General features: G+C 36.8%; 1 protein-coding gene across 2 annotated transcripts in view; it reads right to left on the reverse strand.

Moving 5' to 3' along the window:
• The window catches only part of PRMT3 (protein arginine methyltransferase 3), a 128,421-nt gene extending 103,069 nt beyond the window's left edge, over nucleotides 1-25,352 (reverse strand). The window contains exons 1-7 of one of the 2 annotated variants that reach the window (XM_077761080.1): nucleotides 25,117-25,352; nucleotides 23,427-23,509; nucleotides 21,329-21,378; nucleotides 20,599-20,701; nucleotides 13,532-13,691; nucleotides 11,630-11,774; nucleotides 7,101-7,166 (exon numbers count right to left, since the gene is read on the reverse strand). In XM_077761080.1, coding sequence (XP_077617206.1) covers nucleotides 7,101-7,166; nucleotides 11,630-11,774; nucleotides 13,532-13,691; nucleotides 20,599-20,701; nucleotides 21,329-21,378; nucleotides 23,427-23,442 — 540 coding nt within the window. In that variant the 5' untranslated portion in view covers nucleotides 23,443-23,509; nucleotides 25,117-25,352. Of the gene's footprint in view, nucleotides 1-7,100; nucleotides 7,167-11,629; nucleotides 11,775-13,531; nucleotides 13,692-20,598; nucleotides 20,702-20,834; nucleotides 21,379-23,426; nucleotides 23,510-25,116 lie in introns of those variants that run through there. The other variant, XM_077761079.1, reaches the window with a different exon arrangement.
• Nucleotides 25,353-25,580: the final 228 nt, after the last annotated feature.

Here is a 25,580-nt window from a genome sequence, read left to right on the forward strand (position 1 = left end):
TTTACAGGTTTTTGTGGGGTTTTTTTTTTTTTTTTTTGCCACATTCTGCTACAATCAGCTGCAACAATGTAAATTAAGAGATGTCTTTTAGGAAATAAGTAATTTCAACAGACTTAATAGGGAAGTATTCTCTATATTTAATTTTTCCATTGTATGCATGCTCTAATTTAGGCTTAGTAATTCTAAACTGTAGCAGAAATAAATTTTCTCAAGTTTGAGAGGCAAGAATTAACTTAAGCAGGAGAGCCCGATCCAATACAACTAAAAAATGCTCAAAAAGGAATCTTAGATGTAGAATATTGCCATCTCCCCTCCATTTCCAAAATTAAATATTCAACTCACTTAAACAATACATGGTATAACAAAAACAAATTGCTTCTAGAATTCAGCCTTCTCAGAATATAAGTTTTTTAAAATAATACTCAAGATCAATGATGAAGGTAGAAAGAACCAAAGTTTAAGATGATATTGGGGACAGGTAGAAAGCATTATTTCTAAATCAAGAATTGCAGGTTATTATGGAATACCACATGGCAATGAGAAACAATGAAATCCGGCCATGTGTAGCAACATGGATGGACCTTGAGGGTGTTATGCTGAGCGAAATAAGTCAGGCAGAGAAGGACAAATATCACATGTTTGCACGTATAGGAGGATTAGGAGGAACTTAACTGAGGACCATGGGGGAAAAGAAGGGGGAAAATGGTGGGGGAGAGGAAGAGAGGCAAACCATGAGAGAATCTTGAATGCTGAGAAACAAACTGAGGACTGATGGATGTGGNCAGTGGAAGCTGTTCCATTCAAAGTAAAAAACAGAAACAAATTATTGAGGAAACACATTAAGCAAAATACTCAAGAGGTATAGTATTCTGTGAAATTACTGAAATCTGCAGTGCCTTAAATCTTTCAATATCAATGGCCTAAAATCCAATGGACTTATCTCAAAATGTGAAAGTATGTCAATATTCTCCTATAAATATTTGCTGAGCATTCCTAAGTGCAAGCACAATCACAGTGATGGGGGACAGTAACACACAAGACCAAGCCTCTGTCTTAAAGGAGCTACAGACAACAAATTAAACAAATATAAAATAAGATCAGGTAGTAGTGTTATAAAGAAAACTCAAGCACCAGAACAGAAGTTAGAGCAGGGAAGAGGGGATTTAAAATTTTAGAATTTTAAATAGGTCTGTGAACACATCTCTGATATATGTGAGCAGAAACTGACTGAAGTAAAGGAGTAGGCCACGTAGAGATGTGGAGGAGTGTCTTCCAAGCCCATGGAGGGTATTAAAAGCAAGGCACAAGATTCCAGGCAAAGCAAGAAGACCAGTGTGGCCGAGCTGGGTGAGGTAAGGTTGCTTGGTAGTGAGATGAGGGTTAAGCAGGGGCCAGGTCACACAGAGCCTTTGGATTTTATTCTGAGTAATGGGAAGCTACTGTAAGAACAACAGAACTAGAATTAAGAATCTATTAAACTTTAACATTACTTTATTCTTCAACTCGGTAATACAACCACATAGTTTAACATCAAAAACTGTATTTCTTATTTATCCTTCAACAGAATTTTTATGTAAAGATTATGTAACAAATTTTTCCTCCCCCTTTTTACATAAATGGAAGCATATTATGCCACTGCATTCGCTACACACCGCTTTTCGTATTTAACCATGTAATGTAAGGATTTTTCTGTGTCAGTTTACAGAACTTCTTTCTCTCACATAGGTGTATATAGGACTCAATATTATGACTATACCATAAGCTACCGATTTAGTTCTCTACTGACAGACATTTAGGTAGTTTCAAATTTTACTATGACAATTAATACTGTAAATACAGTCTTCTATCTAACCCCATTCACACATGAGTCAACCTACAGAATATATTCCTAGAAGTGAAAATACTGTGCAAGAGAGAATATGCATATTTATAATTGTGCCAGACATAACCAAGTTACCTTCCATAGGGCAATTCTACTCACGGGGACTCTAACCAGCAATGGTTAAGTGCTGATGTCCTTACAGGTGAGACTAGCCTATGGATCATATAATCAAACTTTTGACTTTTTGCCAATCTTGCAAGTACAAAATTATGATATACTAGCCTAGTTATAACATGCATTTCCATTATCATGAGGTCTAGCATCATTCCATACGTTGTAGACCCATCTGTAGTTCTTTTTACATAAAATATCTACTTATATTCTTTCTCTATTTTTCCACAGAGCTGTTAGTCTTTTTCTTATGAAATTTCTAATCAAAATTTTCTTTTTTTTTTTTCTAAATGTTTTATTTATTTCTAGGAGAGAGAGACAGCATGAGCAGGGGAGGGTCAGAGAGAGAGGGAGTCACAGACTCTGAAACAGGCTCCAGGCTCTGAGCTGGCAGTCAGCACAGAGCCCAATGCGGGGCTCGAACCCACGAACCGCGAGATCATGACCTAAGCGAAAGTCGGACGCTTAACCGACTAAGCCACCCAGGTGCCCCTCTAATCAAAATTTTCTTAACAAATCTTATCAAATAACAGTTCTTTGTAAGTGAAGGAGATAAGACCTCTATAACCTGCAAGGTTTCTCTCAGCATATAATTCTGTATTTTGATTCTGCTGACAGTGATTTTTGCTATGCAGATATTCTTTACTTATAGTAAAACTCATTAATCATTTCTTTTATGGCTTCCTACCAAATTTTGATTGTAATTAGACTGACCTTCCCCCTATTCTCCCCTATTTCTTTCTATTTCATCCTCATACATTTTCTTCTAGTATATTTATGGTTTCACTAATATACTTTTTTTTAAGTTTATTTAGTTTTGAGAAGTGATAGAGAGGGAGACAGAGAACAGGAGAGGGAGATAGAGGGGTAGGGGTGGGTGTAGGGACAGAGAATCTGAAGCAGGCTCGCACTGTCAGCAAGTGGGGGAGGGGCAGAGAGAAAGGGAGAGAGAGAAAATCCCAAGCAGGCTCCACTCCACACTGAGCCTGACACGGGGCTCAACCTCAGGGCCATGAGACCATGACCTGAGTCAAAATCAAGAGTCAGATGCTCAACTGACTAAACCACCTATGCACCTCATAAATTACTTTTTTGACTCAGGAAGTCCCCTGTTAGGATTTTATCTTATTACTATACTCTCACATATATTTAAAGAATTTTAAATATTTTATATTTTTATATGCATTGTTTCTAATATTAAAATTTACAACTTACAATTTATGGACACATTCTTACATTGGACATATGAGCCATGAAAAGAAAGATGATAAAGAATCATCTCTAAGAAAAGTTGCTGAGTAAGAATGCTAAGTAGAGAAGGATATATGTCATATACTTCAATTAGAGTATGTGTTCTTTTGTAACACATACATACACACACAAACACACACATATATAATTTATATATATATATGTCTTATTTAATTCTCATCTTGCAGATAAGGAAAGTGAGAGAGCTTGAGAGAGGGAAGGTTAACAGGTCCCAGATTATATAGCTGGTAATTTATAAAGCTAGCGTGCAAAGGTCAATCTGCTTCTGAAACATATTTAAAATATTTTTTTAATTATATATTAATTATATATTACATCTAGCTCAAAATTAGCTAATTAGGTAAGAAAGTAGAACAAATCAGAGGAAGGTAGAAATGAACAGAATAAACCAGCATTATTTTATAAAATGATGAAGGAATTTGATTCACTTCTAAAAAAAAAGTGAATCTATTTAACTGTGGATAATAATCAAAAGCATAGAGAAGGCACCTCACTGTGAATTTCTTCAATGGACTACAAATAGAAATTAATTATGAGTGGGTGATAACACGATTAAATGCCACACAAAGTTAAATTAAATCTGAGAAACCATATGGCCTCCACAGGAGCTTTGTGAATGGAAACAATATTGAGAAAGAAATGAAGGAGGGGCGGCGCCTGGGTGGCTCAGTCAGTTGAGCTTCCAACTCTTGATTTTGGCTTCAGTATGTCACGATTTCAGGGTTGGCTGGACGGAACCCTGCTCTGCACTGATAGTGTGGAGCCTGCTTGGGATTTTCTCTTGCTCTCCCTCTCTCTGCCCCTCCCCTGCTCATGTACATACTCTCTCTCTCTTTTTCTGTCAAAATAAATAAACTTAAAAAAAAAAAAAAGAAACCAAGGAAAGGAAGCAGGAAAGGAGGAAGAAGAGAAGAGGAAAAAACACATTTTTAACTATTAGTACCTTTTTGAAAAATAAATCTCTACTATGCACTACATAATACGACATAGAAGCTAGTGTATGAAGTTTGACTACCTGATGGGGAATAAAAGCAAACAGAAACAATGGTAATAAAACTTAGGAAAACAAGTGATTTAATACATTTTTAAAAAGAATTAGATTTAAATAATTTTATGACTATATTCTGTCATGGCACACAGAAATCATACAGCCTATACATAGAAAATAATGTGACTTAAAATGTAATTAATGCATCCTACCCTAATCACTCATTCTATTTTTAATATAATGGAGTTTAAGTGTAGCAGCACATGGTTAAGGGCACTAAACAAGGAGTAAATTGTTTTTGTTTCAGTTGCCTGTTTCAGTGCAATTAATCTACTGGCCTCAAATATCTACATGTGCAAAAGGAGATAAATACTTGCCCTGCCCTGTTACAAGTATATTGTATAGTAATAAGGAGACAGCATGTTTGAAAGAAATCTATAAATTATCAAACGCTACTTAAATATATGGTAATGTATTTTCTAATTCTGTAACCATAGCATAATAAAGTATCGCAAATCATTTAAAAAATACGAAAGCTATTATAAGTGCCAAGCAAAACTAATTACACATAACTTAAACGAAAGCATTTTAGACAAAGTGCTAAGGAAAAACGCTCCCAACTTATTAATAAGCTGTTTCCTGACTTTGGCAGAGTTAATGTCTTCAGTAAGAACAGTAAGTAAAACACAAAATAACTGAAATATTATTATTTTCCATAGGCATGTATTCTGTCTGAAAACATAACATTTCTCTTTTTTTTGTGTATTAAAGAGTTTTCATTTATTTTTAGAGAGAGAAAAAGAGACCATGAGAGAGCAAAGGAGGAGCAGAGAGAGAGAGAGAATACCAAGCAGACTCTGCACTGCCCACACAGAACCTGACATGGGGCTTGGGGCTCAAACTCAAAAACCATGAGATCATGGCCTGAGCCTAGATCAAGAGTCAGACGCATAACTGACTGAGCCACCCAGACACCTCCTATACATAACATTTCTATAATACTGTTACGAATAATAAACTAGAAGCAGAAAGTGACTATATAAGTCAATAAACCTCGTAAGATGCATTCCATATACATTGAAATATAAAGAATTATTTAATTTCTCAATGATGAATCTGCTTATAAATATTAGTGCTTTTTCAGGGTGCCTGGGTGGCTCAGTTGATTAAGTGTCCGATTTTGGCTCAGGTCAGACTGATCTCACAGTCTGTGAGTTCAAGCCCTGTGTCAGGCCCTGTGCTGACAGCTTGGAGCCTGGAGCCTGCTTCACATTCTAAGTTTCCCCCTCTCTCTGCCCATCCCCACCCCCGTCCTCTGTCTGTCTGTCTCTCTCTCTCAAAAATAAACATTAAAAATTTTTTTAAATGTATTTGTGCCTTTTCAGTATATTCTTACATAAGACAAAATATTCAGAAGCATACAGAAAAAGAAACTTCTAACTTAATTTTACTTAACGAATTCTTATGATATTCATATCAAAAAGCATTAAGAAAAGACAGATCAAAGACCATGATTCTGCAATTTAAAAAAATCATAAAATTTTTGACCCAGAGGGGTTAAAATGATTCCATTTTACAGATGACACCTAAAGAGATCCACTACTTATCTAAAGTTATTATATATCTGGTTCTGGAGAAGCCAGGCAGGACTAATGATGCCCAGACCAGCACATGCTTAATTTCTCTACAACATATTAATGAAAAGATAAAATAAAAATCTGGACATAATCTAACTATAAATATAAAGTGAAATTTTTAATAGTAATATATTTGCTTCACTAAAAACAAAGGGTTTTTTTAGACATATAAGATAAATTGTTCCAGAACTTGAGTGTAAATACAAAAGCCAACTATATAAAAAAAATTCTTAGTCTCTACTTAGCCTGTATTATATTCTAAAGAACATAAGAATCAAGAAAAGAAATTTTTCAAAATATAAAAATTGTTAGCTATTGCTGCAATGTCATGTGAAGCTTATGAAATAGCTTGAAGAAGTACCTTTTAAAATAAAGGTGAAAGGGGAATTATAAAAAGCTGGTATGTTAACAATATACATGTTCTTGATTTGGAAAAAGTCAGGAAAATTCCCAAAGGTATATATGTGGTAGAGATGATATTTGACTAAATTAGTGGACTAATTTCCAATAAGGAAGAACAGACAGTAAAACTGAACTTTTAGGTAAACATGCCATAGTAGAAAGGGAAGGAAGGAGGAAGTAAAGAAGAAAAAAATAAATACAATTCACAAGGGAGGAAAAACAAATGACACAAATTTCAAACAGACACACACACACACACACACACACAGTGAAATTTCATCTTTGAAATAATCTGAAACAGTACTAACTGTAAGATATAAACTGTCTCATAAAGGAGTAAATGAGATCTTAAAAGAAAGCACCTAAAACAAGTTCTACCTTACAATATTTGACCCTACTTACTACTAATAACTTCCTAAAATTATCAATTTTTAACTAATTAACACAAACTACAATAATCATTAAAAGTATGCTTTGGTATGGGGCTTATCTGATACATGAAATTCACAGGAATCACAGTAAATCAAAAATATGGTTTAAGCAACATAATCTGGATAAGCAAAGTTTCACTAAGCCATGTCACTGTAATTAACGAATTCCAATTTAAAAAATCAGTGTACTGAATGACAGCACCAGCGAGCATGTCTGCAGTCAGTACTCTGCACTGCAGAGCAGCACCGTAAAAGTCTTCCATGACATAAAGCCAGACTGCACTACATCAACTGCTAACACAATGATGGCCCGAGGGAGGACTTCTACTACCCAAGATCCACATGAAATGTCCAATTCTGTAGCCTGTGCTACTCACCTTGTCTTTGAAGATATGTGGATTTTGGTATATAAAATCTCGGTAACTTTCTGTTCGCACTTTGTCCTAGAGCGGAGAGAAAAAAACATTCTGTTTACAGGATAGACTGAAAATATAAAAAATCTTAGGAAGATATTTGTTATTTTATCACAAATTGCTAATTTTCATGGCTATTATTTGCTTGGAAAGCCAAGCTTAATCTTTTTGTCCTAAAAGAAAACAATAAAAAATAGAAATACCAACAACACACAAAGAACATGTTTCAGAGAATCACTAAAAGTCAAATAGAATCTAAGTTCTTAAAAGATGTACCCATTTTTTGTCTTGACATGCACTGTCATTATAAAACATGAACTAATAATTAAAGTGAATAGAAGATGAACACAATGTCTTGCTCCTTTAAATAGAGGCTGACTCCTTGTAGCAGAGGGAGACTACTATGTTAAATGTTAAAATGCTATATGAAAATATGGGAGCAAAATATCCAGATAAGTGCAAAAGTTACAGTTACATATAAAAAACGAATTTACACGGAGTATGGTTTTTCTAAGAGAGTCACCGATCAGCGCCTATCTGATTTATAATCTTGTTTTGTTTATAGAAATGTCTGTTGTAGGAAATGATGCTTAAAAGCCTAGAATCCTAAAGATAAATCATTTGAGCCCCGCAGCCCACATTTATGAGACTTCTACACTCTGGGGTCTCACATGACCTGTACCTAAGGCAGGCATCAAACACTAACATTTCGTTTAACTCCTGAAAAGAGCCCATTCCCTTTTAAATTACTTCAACTGAGACTTACACAGACAGCAAATTAAGCAGTAAGGGGCTCTGCTGCCAAGTAAATAAAATGAGCACAATAAAAAGAGATTAGGAATTCCAATTTGGGTTTTCACACTAGGTAAAAAGAAATGTTACACCAAATGCTACAATATCAAAATTTTGATACAAATGCTACAATATCAAAATATCAAAATACATATACTTTAAAAAAACATTTGTAGGCCAATACTGGCAAACTTATTAGAAAAATATAAAGAAGTTCTGAGATTAAAAGCCATGTTGTTTTTACTTAATCACAGGATATAAAAATGGGGAGGTGCAGAATGAATTCTGTGTTTTCTGTTGGAATTCTAATTGCTTTACAAAAAAATGTTTAAATCAGGTTTCTTAAACCTTTCCCTGAGGTTAATTTAAGAATTACCAAGAGAGTCTAATGTTTAAATAAATTCACACATGTCAAATAATGCAAAGTCTTTTTTAAAAAAAATATACCACTCCATATATTTTTTGGTCATTTTTATACTCTTCTTCTACTACAGGCAGGGATTTTTGGCCGCATACACATCAGCCCATAAGCTCTCACCAATCACGCTGCTTCACGCTACTCCAACTTCAGCACGAGTACCCCAACCCCTGCCCTAAATCCGAGCACCTCTGCCCACAACCGCAGCCCTCTGTCCCGGGCTCACCCTACAGAATCCTGTGCTTTGGTCCACATGCTCACCTTGCTGCGATAAAATCCACAGTACACCAAACACAGGGCCCTGGACATGGCAGACCTTCAATTTCATAACTGAAAGAATCCACTCAACATGACAATGCAAGAAATAAAAGGCTGGCACTAATGACCACTTCTAAAAATGTATTCTCAGAAGACTGACACTTCAATACAGAATAACGTAAATAGAAATTTACAAAATTACCTTTTGCACCAACCTATTAAAACCAAGGAACACAATAGAAAAATAAAATTACTAAGAAGCAAAACAATCTTTTAAAGACTAGTAAAGTCCCACGGAATCATTCATACAAATATAAAAAAAAATATTAAGAATGAGACTACAGAAGAGTTATATACTATAAAATTTATGTACATATGAACAGCAGTGTTTTTTTTTTAAATTTTTTAATGTTCTATTTATTTCTGAGAGAGAAAGAAAGAGAGAGAGAGAGAGAGACAGCGTGAGCAGGGGAGGGTCAGAGAGAGAGGGAGACACAGAATCCGAAACAGGCTCCAGAGCCTGACGTAGGGCTCGAACCCATGAACTGCGAGATCATGACCTGAGCCGAAGTCGGAAGCTTAACCGACTGAGCCACCCAGGTGCCCCAACAGCAGTGTGTTTCAAATGGACAGGTGGATGGAGCCCGGAGGGGCAGCACAAGTCCAGTAAAGCAAAGTTATTTAATGGTACTATGATCTGTGATAAATGTCCATCAGGATGAAGAATGTTTTTCTTAGGAAAAAAGAGAGTGATGCATCTCAGATTTACAACATTAGTCAACAATGACTCTTCTTCTGAAAGATAAAGTAGCGAAGGATTTTGAAAGCTCACGTAATCCATCCCTCCATTGACTGTCTCTCTGGAATTCAAAAACATTATCTTCATCGGAACTCCGGAAAATAAGATCACAAAGCACCTATATTTGTAATTATAATCACAACAATGCCAAAATAGTGTCACTGAACTATCTGAGACTAAGCAACCAAAAATCTAAATACTTTTCCTATAAAAGCAAGGCCAATTCTAAGCATAAATAGAAGCCCTATACATGTTTCTCAATTTTAAGTTATTTATAAAGAGCAAGTGAGATGCTGGTGGTAGCATAACCTTAAATAGATTATGTGTGCTAAAAATAGTTTTGATAAGAAACGAAATATTACTTGATATACAGGACATTTCCTACTCATCCACATCACATAACTTAGCAAAATATAAATAGTTTTCTTTGCATGGAATAAATACATATTTCCAATGAACACTTAATCAAGTCATCACCAAGGAGAGGTAATTACGTTGTGTAACAGCTAACAGGAAGTGAGGCATGGAAAACTGTATTAATAGGGATTCTTTTTTTTTTTTAATATTTTTATTTATTTCTAGAAGAGAGAGAGAGAGACAGCGTGAGCAGGGGAGGGTCAGAGACAGAGGGAGTCACAGACTGAAACAGGCTCCAGGCTCTGAGCTGGCAGTCAGCACAGAGCCCGACGCGGGGCTCGAACCCACAAACCGCGAGATCATGACCTAAGCGAAAGTCAGACGCTCAACCAACTAAGCCACCCAGGCGCCCCAATAGGGATTCTTAAATGATTCTCTAAAATGAAAAGAGTAGCAGTAGAAACTTCAAGGTGGAACTTCTTAAATCCACAGGTATGTCAAAAGGACTTATCAATATATGATCAGCTGTGAAGATCCTCTAGTTATGGATATACTGCTACAAATGTCCAAGACAGACAAACTGGATTTCCCTGATGACTGCACCTAAGACACTTTTGTATACTACCAACCTGGAGTCTCAGTAACCTTATCCGTCAGAAAAACTCAATGCAATTTCCATACCAAAGCCATTAAAAGGTTCATGGCATTTAAATTGATGGGGGCGATTTAAAATGACAAAGATGGGCTAAAGTGAACTTAAAAAGAAAAATTCTAGATGCAATAAAATTAATTTTAACAAAGAAAACAGAGCAAATCAATTTCTTTCAAACAAACTCACTCTGGACTTAAAATAATTCATCATTTATAAGATAACTATTATTTGTAATGCTATGCCATTACTCAAGTGGCAACAGAAAGTACAACCAACTGTGACATGTCACTGGGAAAGAAATGACATGACACTGCTTTAAAAGACCCAAGTAATTATTATTACTATTAATCAGCAGACCTCCCCTCTGTGATCTTGCAAATCTGACTCCACAAAATACATACATGTTATTAAATATTCCTGGTTATTTTAAATGCATATGTGTCAGGGAACATGGTCTTTGGGCTTCCATAAAACAAAACATTCTTGTAAGGAAGGATTTAGGAATGAATTTTTTGCTGGTTGGTTTTAAGAAAAAGTAGTGGCCTCCAAAAAATGCACAGAAATAAACTTCTAACATTTTCAATCAATTTTTTACATTCCAACAGTTGTTTAACTATAGATATTTTTTACATCTTACTATTTTACAATCTATAATACATGATAAAATATATAATTACCAAGTATAGCCAGAAATCTACTTATATTTTATATGGATGTTATCATTATAAAAATCAAAACCAACCAAATTTAAAAACTTGATTTGACCAACTTAGGAAATTGATTTCAAATGTAAAAAAGTTACGCCGTGACAATTGTGAGAATTATTTATAAACTTTGTACCAAAGAATTATTTTCTCAAACTGAGGTCAATACTGCTATATCACACTGAAATTAATTGTTCCTATTTAACAGTTGCTCCTAAGAAGACGAAAATCTGCAGCAGTTGTTTTTTCCAATGTTCTATTTCAAGCAAAAGATTTACTAATAGAGTAAATAATGATATAATACTAATCTTCAATAGAATTTATAGTGACTGTGATGCTCCTGTAGCCTTTTCAACCCAAGATGTCCTATTAAGCACCAAAGAGATTTAAAAAGCAGTTCTAAAAAAAACAAAACAAAAAACGACTAGTTCTCTTACAGCATATATATTAAGAACCTGTTTTATTCTATTTTTCCTTTAGGATGGACTTGGTACATTTGTGCTGTTTTCTAACCTTTAGCATTTCTTCATGTATCCCATAATGCCCGTATGAGCTGAAATAAACACCATCCTCATCTTCCTGGAGGTCTGCAATGGCAGTAGTAGATGACGAGCAGGTTCTGACATCTGCATTCATCACAAAATCCTGAGCAAATTGTCTGTAATCAATTTGAAATAGACCCTTGAGACAGGTTTATTGGACCGTGAAAAAAGGAAAGGCTAGAGGTTGAGGGAGAGGAATGGGGAGGGAGTGGGGTATGTGGTGTGATGAGCCTTCTAACTCACAATCTATCTTAAGCAAGTGAGAGCTCCCCCTGCTGGATCTTAAGCAATGGTGTATGCAAACTGGGTTGTAAACATTCCTTCCGCAAACCTCAGAAACACTGCCAACTGTAGCTTAGAGCTCTTTGTATCTTTCAACTGAACAAAAGCACATTGTCTTTATTAAACTTTACTATTTCTATGGTTCTAAAATCTTATTTTTAGCAGCTGAATCAATGTGGTTTATTTCAACACTATTAATATTCTTTAAAACCATATTATGTCATGGAAAGGTTATAGGAGCAAAAAGTTGACCCAAATTGAGAATTATGTACATACACCATCACCATGCACTCCAGCTCTAAAACTCCGTTCTCTCTCTGAACACAACACATTAAGAATCGATAATGGGGCACCTGGGTAGCCCAGTTGGTTGAGCATCTGATTCTTGATTTCTGCTCAGGTTATAATCTGATGGTTCCCGAGTCTGAGCCCCCACATCGAGCTCTCTGCACTGACAGCACGAAGCTTGCTTTAAATTCTCTGTCTCCCTCTCTCTCTGCCCCTCCCCTGCTCACGAGAGTGCGTATGCATGCACTCTCTCTTTCAAATATAAACATAAAAAAAATAATTTATAATGTATACAATGGGGGAGAAATGCAGAGGCAGATAGGAGAGTTGTTGTTGTTACTAGATTATCCAGCATGAAATCTCAAAAACAGGGAAAGAGAACCACAATCAGTCGTACTATCCTCCCTGTTGAACATCCTGGCAAACCATCAAATGGGTACTGAGGGAATGGCAACCAACTTACAAATACAATATCTAACACTAGGAAGAAATGCAGAATCTCAGGCCCTGTTTCAGACCTCTGAACCAGAATCCACAGTTTAAACAATTCCCCGGTGATTCATTATGCACATTAAATTCTGAGAAGTACTGCCAACAGAAAGCTAATTTACTCACTGAAGAAAATAATTCCATGTATCTGGTTTTCTTTCTTTTTTAAATTTTTAAATTTTTTTTTAATGTTTGTTTATTTTTGAGAGAGACAGAGCATAAGTAGGGGAGAGGTAGAGAGACAGGGACACACAGAATCCAAAGCAGGCTCCAGGCTCCGAGCTATCAGCACAGAGTCTGATGCGGGGCTCAAACTCACGAACCGTGAGATCATGACTTGAGCCAACCCAGGAGCCCAGTGGTTTTCTAACTAAATACTACATAATTATACTTTGATTCTTCAAAAACAAAAATTTCAACACTGTATTTTCCCCAAGCTTCAAAAATATTAATCACTTCCCTGTGAAAGCCTAGGAGAGAAAAAGTAAAATGGAGAAACCTATTAGATACAGAGTAATTCAAAGAACAAAAGTACTCAAGAGAATAACACTCCCAGAAAAATTACCATTAGTACAAAAGTAATTATAAAGAAGTATGTGAGAACAGGTAAAAACCACAGAATTTTACATTGATCAACTATAACATATAAAAATGTTGCATATCATTAATTAAAATTAATTTAAAATAAATTTAAAGTTAGATACCTACATTGTGCTTTCCAATACGCAAAATGTTTTACCATATTCCACTTTATTATAAGTTGAATTACTTTCGGGATCTAAATAACAAATTTTCTGTAAGACTGATAAATTACTTCATTCTTTGCAGATCCTCACGTGCTCTAGCTAGTGCAGCTTCAGCAGACAGTGCTCTGGCTTCCATATGTTTCAATTTTTCAACCACAGATGTATTTTCACTGAGTCCATTGGGGTACGAGAATGGGACTGACACAGGTTCATAAAGATCTTCCACATCTAAAGAAATGAGTGGACGTTATTATTAAGCCATCTTCTAACAACGAAGCAAATACAAACATGTTAGCAATAAATATATTCTGAGTGCCTATTAAGCAGCCAGATGAGAAAAACTTGTCAAAGTACTTCTAACTAAATATTTAATATCCAAACTGTTTCCATTTAAATGTAAAGAACATGCTGTTACAGTTTTTCATTAGGTAGTTAAGTTAACCACACACAAAAGTGTTAACTATACTGAACCAAACCCAAGAAGAAACAAAAAGATGGAAGGAAAAAGCCCTAATATGTACTTATCACCAGATTTCTTTCAAGTACACACATTACATTTTGTTTCATCCTCAAAACAAACCTAAGATATAAATATCTCTATTTTAGAGCATGGGAAAAACAAATTACAGAGTAATTAAGTGACTAGCTCAAAGTCATTTGAATGTTTAATTTAAAAACTATGATTCAAACACATGCCTGCCCTCCTAGCTCATGTTCTTGCCACTACACATGGTTCTTTCTCAGACTCTGAGTCTTTATCTATAAAATAACAGGTATTAGATTCACACATTCATTAAGGACAGTGTGTACATAAAGAGTTCTATATACTCAGTTAAGTTTTTCATCCTAATGGGTAGTGTAATCTATATACTGAGGGATTGCTGATATTATTGAATATCCTGATTCCTAATATTATTAAAAATTCTTGGTTTAAATTTAATTTCACTATGTATAATCATTAACTTCCACTGTAGAACTAATAACTCCACAAAAAGAGATTAATACACAAAGCTAGTGAGAGTTATAAAAGCCCAGGGTCTATTTTCCAGTCCAATTAAATTTCAGATCAACGTAAAGTAATAAAAGCAATGAAGATACTTTTTCTCTTCAGTACAGCACTGGGTGAAACATGGCTTTTTTTTTTTTTTTTTACTTATCACCAGTTGTTAGTTGTGACACTTCTTTAGAGTTGGGACAAAATAACTAAGCTTAACAAACACATGAGAGGGGTGCCTGGGTGGCTCAGTGAGTTAAGCATCCGACTCTTGATTTCAGCTCAGGTTATGATCTCATAGTTGTAAGACTGAACCCCGCATTGGGCTCCATGCTAAGCGTGGAGCCTGACTGGATTCTCTGTCTCTCTCTCTCTCTCAAAAAATAAAGATTAAAAAAAAGAAGAAACAAGTACATGAGAATATTATAACTTAGAGACTAGAGCCTAAGTGGAACTTCTTATAAAAGCAGTCCAGCAGTACACCACTAAACTCCTATCAGTCTGGCAGAAAAAAAACCACTATAGATTCATTCACTATTTAATTCATCAAAAATTAATGAGAGCAACAAAATATGTCCAAACTATTTAGGGACAACACCATATTTTCTACTTCATACTACAACTCTGTATATTTCATTTTCAAATTTCTTCAAGTGGCACCTGGGTGGCTCAGTGGGTTAAGCGCCCAACTTTGGCTCAGGTCATGATTTCACAGTTCGTGGGTTTGAGCCCCACACTGGGCTCTGTGCTGACAGCTCAGAGCCTCGAGCCTGCTTTGGATTCTGGGTCTCCGTCTCTCTCTCTGCCCCTCCCCCACTGTATTCTCTGTGCATTTGTCTCTTTCTCAAAAATAAACATTAAAAAAACAAAAAAAACCTTTTTTCAAACTGTTTGCCAGCCAACTTGTTAGTGTAAGTTACAGATTAGAACTGATTAAAAGAATTGATTTCTTGGTTTTGTTGTTTCTCTATTTTGCTTTTTGCTGCAATAAAAGACAAAGTAAAAACTTTCAACACTAATAATATGTAGATAACCATATACTAAAGGTTAAATGTTGAAAAGGAGGACAGACTCAGTAAACGTTAAGATCCATAACTATGATTTATCAAAACAGTCTAATTCAAAGCCTTAAACCATATTCGGGAAGATGAATTTCCACATCTACATTCTGTCTTAGGAGGTTCAAATCACCTGGATACTTCATTTTGGCAGCTGAGAACTACCACAAAGGATGGTCAATTTATCAAGAAGATGTAACAATTATAAATGAGTATAAACCTCACAAAAGCAAAAGCTGACAGAATTAAAAGGCAAAAACAGACAATTCTTCAATCACAGAAATGTAAATACACCTTCTCTCAACAACTGATGAATTAGAAAAATCCAAAAACATGTAAAAGACCAGAACTAAAATATTCAGTACCTTGAACTAATTATTTTTAGAATATTGCACCCAAGAACTCTATCACACTTCCGTGGAGTACTGATCACTAATTTTGTAGTCTGTCCATCAACCTAGGTTTTTCTGATTTTTTTTTTAAATTTTTTTAAATGTTTTATTTATTTCTAGGAGAGAGAGAGAGACAGCGTGAGCAGGGGAGGGTCAGAGAGAGAGGGAGTCACAGACTCTGAAACAGGCTCCAGGCTCTGAGCTGTCAGTCAGCACAGAGCCCGATGTGGGGCTCGAACCCACGACCCGCAAGATCATGACCCAAGCGAAAGTCGGACACTTAACTGACTAAGCCACCCAGGCGCCCCCTGATGTTTTTTCATTACTGGAATAAAGTTATACAGTTTTGGCAAGAACAGAAAAATGTGTTCTGAGTGCATTTTACCAAGGGGTTTCTTGGTGTCAATAGAACTTATTAATGATGATGTTAACCTTGATCACTTGGTTGTGGTAGTGTCTACTGGAAAAGTTAACATCTCCTTCGTACTTAAATTTCTTGATGGAGATACTCTCAACCTGTTTCACCTTAAATTTCTGCCCACTAATCTCAGCATCCACTGGTGATCTTTTCTGCCAGTTATTACTGTGGTGTTTGCCTAATGGTGATTTTCTATTTCTCTCTTCCCTTCTACATTAATGAAAGTTTTACTCTAAGATCAAGCTTTCCTTCTCCATTTGTTTATTTGGTTGCCTAAATCATTATGGATTCATGGATATTTTCTATCCTATGGATTAAAACCCAATAGTATCACTTCCTGTGTTGCTCAAACTCCTCCCGCTTTGGCCATGAGGATTCCTTCAGGTTGGCTCCTGTATTCTTTTGGCAAGTCCCCTCCTCCCCAACCTTTTCTTTTCAAGTATGTCCTTAATTTGTGGCACAAGCTCTTCCAGACTCACCTCGTATCATCCTGCCCCATCCAAGGAATCACTTCTCAAAAAAGCCTTCGTTCCTTTTCTGGATAACGTTGTTAAAATCTCAGCAATAAGTGTGCTCATTGCTATCGGGGTTTTTCTAGGCTCTTTCAACAGAGCTACGAAGTATATGTGTCTATACTAACCTGCACATGTACACACATCTGTATTCTGAACAGATATTAAAAACTGTAGAATTTATACTTATACCGATACTTCTGATTCTAATCACCACAGGACTCATTTTAACCTTCCCTATTTCCTTCTTTGAACCTTCTTTTCTAACAATGAGAAACCTAGCTCTTATTATCCATAATATATTTACTTACTTGTCCATGCTGCTACATACAGAAAGTAGTGCCAGAATTGCTAATCCATATTCTGCTGGAAACACCTTTACTTACTAGATTGCAGCATTTATGTACTTCTTTTTACCTACAGCCTCGGCACAATATCCAGTCAAGGTTTCAGTTACTCACAAAGTTCTTTCCTTCCCTACCCACTTCTCTACTGCATTATTCCTCTGTAATATAGTTAAGTTCATTTGTTAGTGTTTGTGTTCCATTTGTGCCTTCACACACACACATCCCGGATGCTTTGTTGTTTTTTTTATTACACAAAGGCTATGAGAAATACTACCACAGTTCTAAGAGTCAGAGCTAAACAGAAAGGTACCCTCAGAGAAGTGTCACTCCCTCATTATCCATGTAACTTCAACCCCATTGTGTATTTCTTCCCATCCCTGTCCCACTAAACGCCATAAGTAACTACTCTCTTTAGTTTCTAGTTTATCCTTCCTGTATTAATTTTGACAAATGAGCAGATACATGCATTTTCTCAAATCCCTTTCTTACATGAACAGAGTATCATACCATAGGTACTCCTCTGAGCTTTGTCACTCTACCAGGTCAGAGATCTCCGTGTTTTTTAATAGATGTATACTACTCCACAGCATGGACACAACAAAGCTTACTCTATTACTCTCCTGTGTATGGGCATTTGGGTTGTTGTCAATATTTGGAAACTATAATGTTATACTGAATTATCTTGTGTCTATATTTTTTCAAGTTGGAGAACTTGAGGCAGATTATCAGATAAACTGTTGTATTAAAAAGTAAGTGCATATACAGTTTGGTGAGGTTGTCGACAAATGTGCATTCTACTAGCAATATATGACAGTGCCTGCATCTCCACAACCCTGGCAACAGAACATGCTGTCATACTTTAAAAATATTTACCTGTCTGATAGGGGAGAAATGGTACCTCACCGTTGGGCAATTTTTGAACCTTTTTGAGTGAACTATCTACTCATGTTCTATCAAGTGTTTGATCCTTTGTCCCTCAATGTTTACAATTTCTTTATGTAAAAGAGTATTAACCCTTTGTGGAATGTTGTGGAATGTTTCAAATATTACACAGCACTTAAAACAAGAACTCATTTTATTTACTCATATTTCATTAGTTTTTCCCTCATGTCCCCTTTCTGTTCCAAGATCCTATCCAGGACACTTTAATCTATTCAGTTGTCATGTCTCCTTAAGCCTCTCATTGGCAATAACAGTCTCTCAGACGTTCCTTGTTTTTGACAACCTTAACAGTTTTGAGGGGTACTGGTCAGGAAGTTTGTACGATGACCCTTACTTTGAGTGTCTGATGGTTTTCCATGGTTAGACTGAAGTTAACAGTTTTGGGAGGAAGGCTAGAGGGAAAGTACCATTCTCATGACATCATATAAAGAGCTCACACCATCAACATGGTGGATCACTGATGTAAGATTACCTGGCTGTGGTAGTGTTTGCCAGGTTTCTCCCTTGTAAAGTTACCTCCCCCCCCATACCTTCATTGCTTATTTCCTTAATCATCTTTATTAATTTAGCATCTTATACATCCTCAAAGCCTAACACTTAACAGATGCTCAATAAATATTTACTGAAAGGCAGTGGAGGTACAATGGTCAGTAATCAAGCTTGGAGCCCAGGGAGTGACAACCTTCTCTTCCATCCCTCTCCACCAATGGCTAGCAGCACAGACCGAGAACACAGGCAGTGCACTCAAGGGCATACCTGGTTCAAGTTCTCCTTTTTTAACTAGGTCTCTTTAAGTGTTCCAGATCGCAGTCATGACTTCATCCAAACTCCTTTAGGCCGAATTTATTTACTAATAACATTAATTCTCCTTTATTAACCATTTGCCCTCTGACAGATACTGTGCTAATACGCATCATCTTTGCAACAATTTTATATGGTAGGTATCATTATCACCTTTTTACAAATTAAGGCTGAAAGAAATTATGTACAATTGGAGAGTTAGATTCAATACTGATCTAAACCCACAGTGACCAGTAAACAACACTCAATATTTGTTGGTCTGAATAATCTCTTCCTCTTCTGAACTATACTACCTTTTCTACTTCTCATGAAACTTCCCACATTTGACCTTATAATATTTGATCTATATTACAATAAATGCCAGACATTTAAAAACAAAACACTTTCACTATTATAAGATTGTGGGCTCCCAATGGGAAGGATTCACTTATTCATGTTTTTAAAGCATTTAACATACTACTTTCATCCTGTGAGAGATCCATGAATGATTTTGAGTTTAGGAAATCATGAGGAGCACTTAGTGGGCACTTTGTCATTTATCAAAGACATCACTTTGGCCACTCTGGGGAGGAAGGAGATTAAAGAGAATTTGTAAAAACAGGAAGGAATCAATCTGGGACTCACCAAATTTTAGAGCTAGAAAGAATATTAGAAATCTGGCCTGGGTTCTTCATTTTTGGATGACGACTGAATAACAGAAAGCTCTCTCCAGGGTCACATAGTTCCTGACTCCTACATTAAGGTCCTCACTGCCAAACTGCACCACCACACAACCTAACGGTGGTACTACTCAAGGAAATGAGTAGTTGCCCACAGTTCTCACTAATCAGAGAACTGCTCAATTACACATTGTCAAACTACTATATGTGAAGGTATATGTCTGTTTAAAATGGACTTACTGGTCTGAAAAGAGCAAACCCCCTACCTTACCTTACTGACACAAGAAACAAAGAAGAAAATACAAATAAGGGGAAATAACAGAAATCATTAACCCTGGTTAAGTAAGAACATTAAAGTATCTGTAAGAAGCCGACAGACTTTTCATAAGATCCATGTTCAATAAGGAATGGCCCAAGCACAGAGCAAGTAACTAAGTAAGAAAGCTCCAGTCAGGAGATGAGAGTGGCTCTGCCCTGAGGAAGGCCGCAGAGGTGGTGTATGTAGGTAAGCTCATGGAAATTGGAGCGGCATCTGTTCTGCCTCCAAACAAAATCTCAGGAAACTGGATATCTTACGAAAAGTCAATTATCAGACTTAAATATGTCAGACAAAAGCAGCAGATATTATTAAATCTACTTTAAAATTATTTTGAATCAGTAGATTTTAAAATTATGGTTAATTTAAAATAAAGTATAATTCATTTTAGTGAACTAAATTAAAATTTTAGTCAATGGCAGCAGACTAAAAAGTAGCCTACAACTAAAAATTATTCTCTCAAGTCCCCCTATGTTTCAGAACATCGTGTATACAATATTTAAACAAGCTCATATTTCTAAATTACTCTCAGGTAATGATCAGTGTGACTGGCAGTTCTTAAATTTAACCTTCCCACTGAAACCAACTAGTCTTTAGAGAATTAAGGAGGTGGTATATTTTCCTAGAACACTTTTAACCACCATTTTGCTATTACAAATGACCCTACGTTAAATAGATACTGTGAGTTCATCTTACCAAATTGAAGTAATAGGTCATCTTCTAATACTGGCTTCAAATACTCTTCCTTCTCCCAAGGCACTGGATTGTATATGGAATTCATATACTCAACTGTAGGATTCTGGATGTAAAATTAATTGCATGTTTTTTCACTGTATATAATCACAAAAGCCCCCTAGTAAAAACTAGGAAAATTAAATTAAAAAAGGAACCATGTCTACGTTACATAAAACCTCTAAGGAGTCTCTGTTCACCTGTCATTTCATTAACTTGACTGGATGACTGCTTACATTAATATGCAGCATGGCTTCAATATTGGATTCAATGTTGTTTGGATTTGGAGGAAGTGGCAACATAAACATTCATTTGAATAGAAAAAAGGACAAAGTATTTGAAAAACAGAAAAGACAATCACAATACTTGAAATCACACTACAAATTCTTTCTGATTTTAGAGAAATACTGTCTATCAATATTTCCCATTATTGGACACTGTATTACTTTTTCACGTAACATCGATTCACCTCCTAGAAATAGTTAAAAATGACACCTTATGAAGCATGGTGTATATTCATTTACTTGGTGCTCCACGTTATACTAGTTCCTAATGTCCATGATTCCCCCAATATGCTAAAATCTAAACCAGTTCTTCATTTAGCAGTTCTTTGTATTTTTCTAAAATCAGTGCATCATTGGTCCCCATGGTATTTCTTCAGTCTCCAAAATTATAAATTAAGCTACCAACTTACCTTAAGTCTAATAAAATTTATTAGTTTAATGTATCCATAAAATTCCAGTCCTAAAAAGAAAAGAAAAATAATTCACCTATTTTAATGTAAGAGTTTTGCTAAACTGATCTGTTCTATAGAGGTTAGATAATAAAATATTTCAGTCCTCTAAAATACAACTTACAATGTTTTGAATTTCTTAAGATCTAGAAAGAGTAACTTTAATACTTCTGAATATTTAAGAATCAGTCACACGGATGACATTTTTAATGTTGTTCTTGCATTTCTAAAAAGTAGGAAATTAGTTTTTAGAATTCAAATCCTCATTTGTAAGAACAACACAAATCAGAAAAATTTGGTTGTAGATTTTAACAAGTATTTGACAGCTGATAATAGAGCCAGAAGTTTTAAAGCCTCTATTTTTAGGTGCCTACCAAATTATAATTTTGTAAAGATATGGAGTATACAGGGGCGCCTGGGTGGCTCAGTCGGTTAAGTCTCCAACTTCGGCTCAGGTCATGATCTCACAATTGATGGGTTTGAGCCCCGCGTTGGGTTCTGTGCTGACAGCTAGCTCAGAGCCTGGAGGCTCCTTCAAGATATAGAGTATACAAAGTGAAATAGCTTTTACGTTAAGTTAAATGATGTAAGTTAAAAAACAATGAGCCTTGTTCTCTGGTTCTCTTCTTTCCAGAAATGAAGCAGGATTTGAAAAAAGGAAAAGCAATAGAATATCCAACCAACTGGGTATTATTTGTCATGAATAATGTTGTTATGAGAAATATAACAGCGTTTAAAAGGTTTTATATGGATAATGGCATTCAAAAACCTCTATTAAATGAAAAAAAATTACAAAATTAATTTTAAAAATTTATTTATTTTTGAGAGAGAAAGCAAGCACACAAACAGGAGAGGAGCAGAGAGAGAGAGGGAGACACAGAACCTAAAGAAGGTTCCAAGGTCTGAGCTCTCAGCGCAGAGTCCAGTTTGGGGCTCAAGCTCATGAACTTGAGGTGAAGTCAGACGCTTAACCAAATGAGCCACCCAGGCAAACCTCAAAATTATATTTAAAGTATGATTCCAATTCAGTTTAAAAATGCACTAAAGGCATGCCCTGATGGCACAGAGCCTGCTTGGGATTCTCTCTCCCTCACTCTCTGTCCCTCCCCTACTCGTGGCACACGCTCTCTTACTCTCTCAAATAAATAAACATTATAAAATGGCACATAAAAAAATGAATAAGTCATTTATGTCTTACAAATGCAGGTGCAGTTGAATTTATGATTTATAAATGTATCACGTTTAATGTCTTTTCTAGTTGATAGTAAATATAAGGACTAAAAAAACAATTCTGTATTTAATTTTAGTGGAATAGTGTAGCTCTTCTGCATCCATTTAAAGAAGTAGACTTTAATTATAAGGGGTGCCTGGATGGCTCAGTCGGTTAAGCATCTGACTTCGGCTCAGGTCATGATCTTCTAGTTTGTGGGTTCAAGCCCCGCGTTGAGCTCTGTGCTGATAGCTCAGAGCCTGGAGCCTGTTTCAGATTCTGTGTCTCCTTCTCTCTCTGCCCCTCCCCCTGCTCATGCTCATGCTCATGCTCTGTCTCTCTCAAAAATAAAAATTAACAACAAAAAAAGGAAGTATGTGTAAATGCAAATTTCAAAAGAATCATCATCCAAATATTTCGCTCACCACCTTAACCTAATCACTTCTTTTTCTATACTCTTACCAAACTCAACTTTGTATGCCCTGAAGTTCATGTTATGCTTTGACCTGGTAAGCTGTCCTTTTTCATAATGACTGCCTCTTTTTCCACATTCCACCTCTGTCCTTGCTCTCCCTAATTCTAATAAAATAAAAATGCAATCACATGCCAATGTTGTTTTTTCCTTTTTGGTTGTGAAGTCAATATAACTTTAAATACAGTGAATCTCATCTAGAAGAATGACTTATAGTCTTTTTTCAAAGGCCACTTTCAAAAAAAACTTCATTAGACAGGCTGCTCCTATATTTTTCACTATACTGAACTTGCAGAGGAAAGGAAAGTTCTGGAAGAATACAGAGTTTGAACATAAATTTCACAACAAAAATTGTCTTTATTCTAAAACATACTCACCATGTTTATGGACCATGTTATCAATATTAAATTGATGTTCAGACTTACAATGTGAAAATGTTTCTTCAGCAGATGTAAATAACCTGAAAAATCAAATAATAGCTATATGAAATAGTCACCTCAAAAGTCTAAATATGGATTTCATGTTAAATATACACTAACCCCTTCTGCTGGTTTCTAGTTTTACATACAACTAAGAAGAAACAAACATACCTGTACATGAGAGGAACCCAGCACTACTACAGGGAGTTAGTACTTCTGAGTCCCATTTTATACCCCGAACAACTTTTTAAACGTCAAAGTTAATTTACTTGCCAAATAATGGCACTGAGATTATCAAAAGGCTTTTAAGGAAGAGAACTCCCTTTGATAGAGTCTATTTCCCTCAAGTCATGAAAATTCCCTACAGAAGATTCTTTTCTCCCCTCCGTCAGTGCTGCTTCCAGAGGCTTTGAACTACAACACCTCAGACTGCTTTTAGAAACAAAGCATAAAATGTAATTTTTACAGCTGGCGTATTCCCAAAGCGCCATATTTCAGAGGTAATCTTGTAGTGTTCTGAAAGTACTGGTGTTACGGACATTGTGAGGATCAGACCTCTTTATTCTGTGACCTGCAAAACCGAAGGACACCTGAGACAGGAATATACAGCAGAAAAGCTGCATTCATCTGAGTGCCTGGCACAAATGCAGCAGTTAGTTTTCAACAAATGTTTACCTTGCTGTGCTTGTACAGCCCATCACAGAGAAGTACAACCCTGATGCTCAATTCAAATTATTTTATGACAACTAAAGTATATGTAAACATTCTGTACCTATGCAAATGAGGCTACATGTGAGACCAATGATGAATCAAGAGGAGCTAATACACCACCAACTGGCGCCATGCCCGGATTTATGGGAAACTGGCAAACGTTTATTGAAGTAACGCTGGCCAGTGCCAAACAGGTCTCTTTCTTACCCACTTGCCCAGAAAGTCAGCCAAAGTCAAAGCTTCCTGAGATGAACAGGCAGAATTTTAAGTGCAAAGAATAGGGATTTGGATATGAGACAAACAACAGCATTGTGACCTCGAACAAGTTGATACTGTAGTGTCTTTTTCACTAAGTGAAAAATGCATCAATTCCTTTCTCTTCGATAGGTGGGGAGCCCCTTCCTAAGAAACATGATTCTTCAGATGGTTCAAAATGGAAATAATGCTGTCACTTGAGAAGTTCTCTACTTATTAATGAATTATAGAGTGGTAAAGCTGGAGGGTCCCCAGGGGTTATCCAGTTGAGTGACTCCCAGACATGTTACTCTTTAGAATAACCTCAGAAAATGTCTTTATAAAAATAGGAAATTCCTAGACTCCATGACTGATTTAGAAGGGGTGTGGTGCAGAGTTCAGTCTCTTTTTTAAGTCTCAGGTGACAAGGCTGCACAACTAGATTTGGGAACCATAGATTCAGTCCCAAACCCTCTCATTTCACACAAGGGGAAACTGAGGCCTGTCGAAGAGAACTAGTATAACCTGGCTTCCAGTTCACGGCTCTCCCTCTATAGCCACTGGGCTTCTGCCTTAACAAACCATCACTCCACACCACTGGTTCAAGGATTCGAGGGCGGTCCGCTCGGCCTTGACTGCGGACCACACGTACCCACAGGGCCCGGCACCCTGGGGGTGGCGCCTGGCACTGGGCGGGACGAACCTGTCACAGAACAGGCAGGGAGTCTGCTGCTTGTCGTGGGGGAGATCGGCATCGTCCTCATCCTCCCAGGCGGCCTCGTCACCGCTGTCGGATAGTTCTGGCGGGTCGTCCTCGTCCTCCACAGTGCCCCGGCCGCCTAGTACACGCAAACGATTAGCCCTGCCCGAGACGGACACCGGGGCGAGCCGGGCACACGCGGAGCAGCGGCGGGGGTGCGCGGCCCCCGCCCCGCTCCCCGCGGCCCCGGNCTTCCGAGCTCTCCAGGCCCGGAATCCCGGGAACGAGCGCCAGCGCGCGGCAGGGCCCAGAGTTGGGAAGGCTCAGGGGTCGCCTAGAAACGCGGGAGCGCGCGCGTGGGTTTGGGAGCGCTTCCGGCCCCGAGGCCGCGGTTGTCGGTCACGTGAGGCGGGTGGGCGGGGCGAAAGCCCAGGCTCGGCCTCCTCCAGCCGCCGGGTTGACGTAGC

This window comes from Crocuta crocuta, unplaced genomic scaffold, assembly GCF_008692635.1.
Source record: "Crocuta crocuta isolate KB4526 unplaced genomic scaffold, BGI_CrCroc_1.0 scaffold233, whole genome shotgun sequence".
NCBI classification, from domain to species: Eukaryota; Metazoa; Chordata; class Mammalia; order Carnivora; family Hyaenidae; genus Crocuta; species Crocuta crocuta.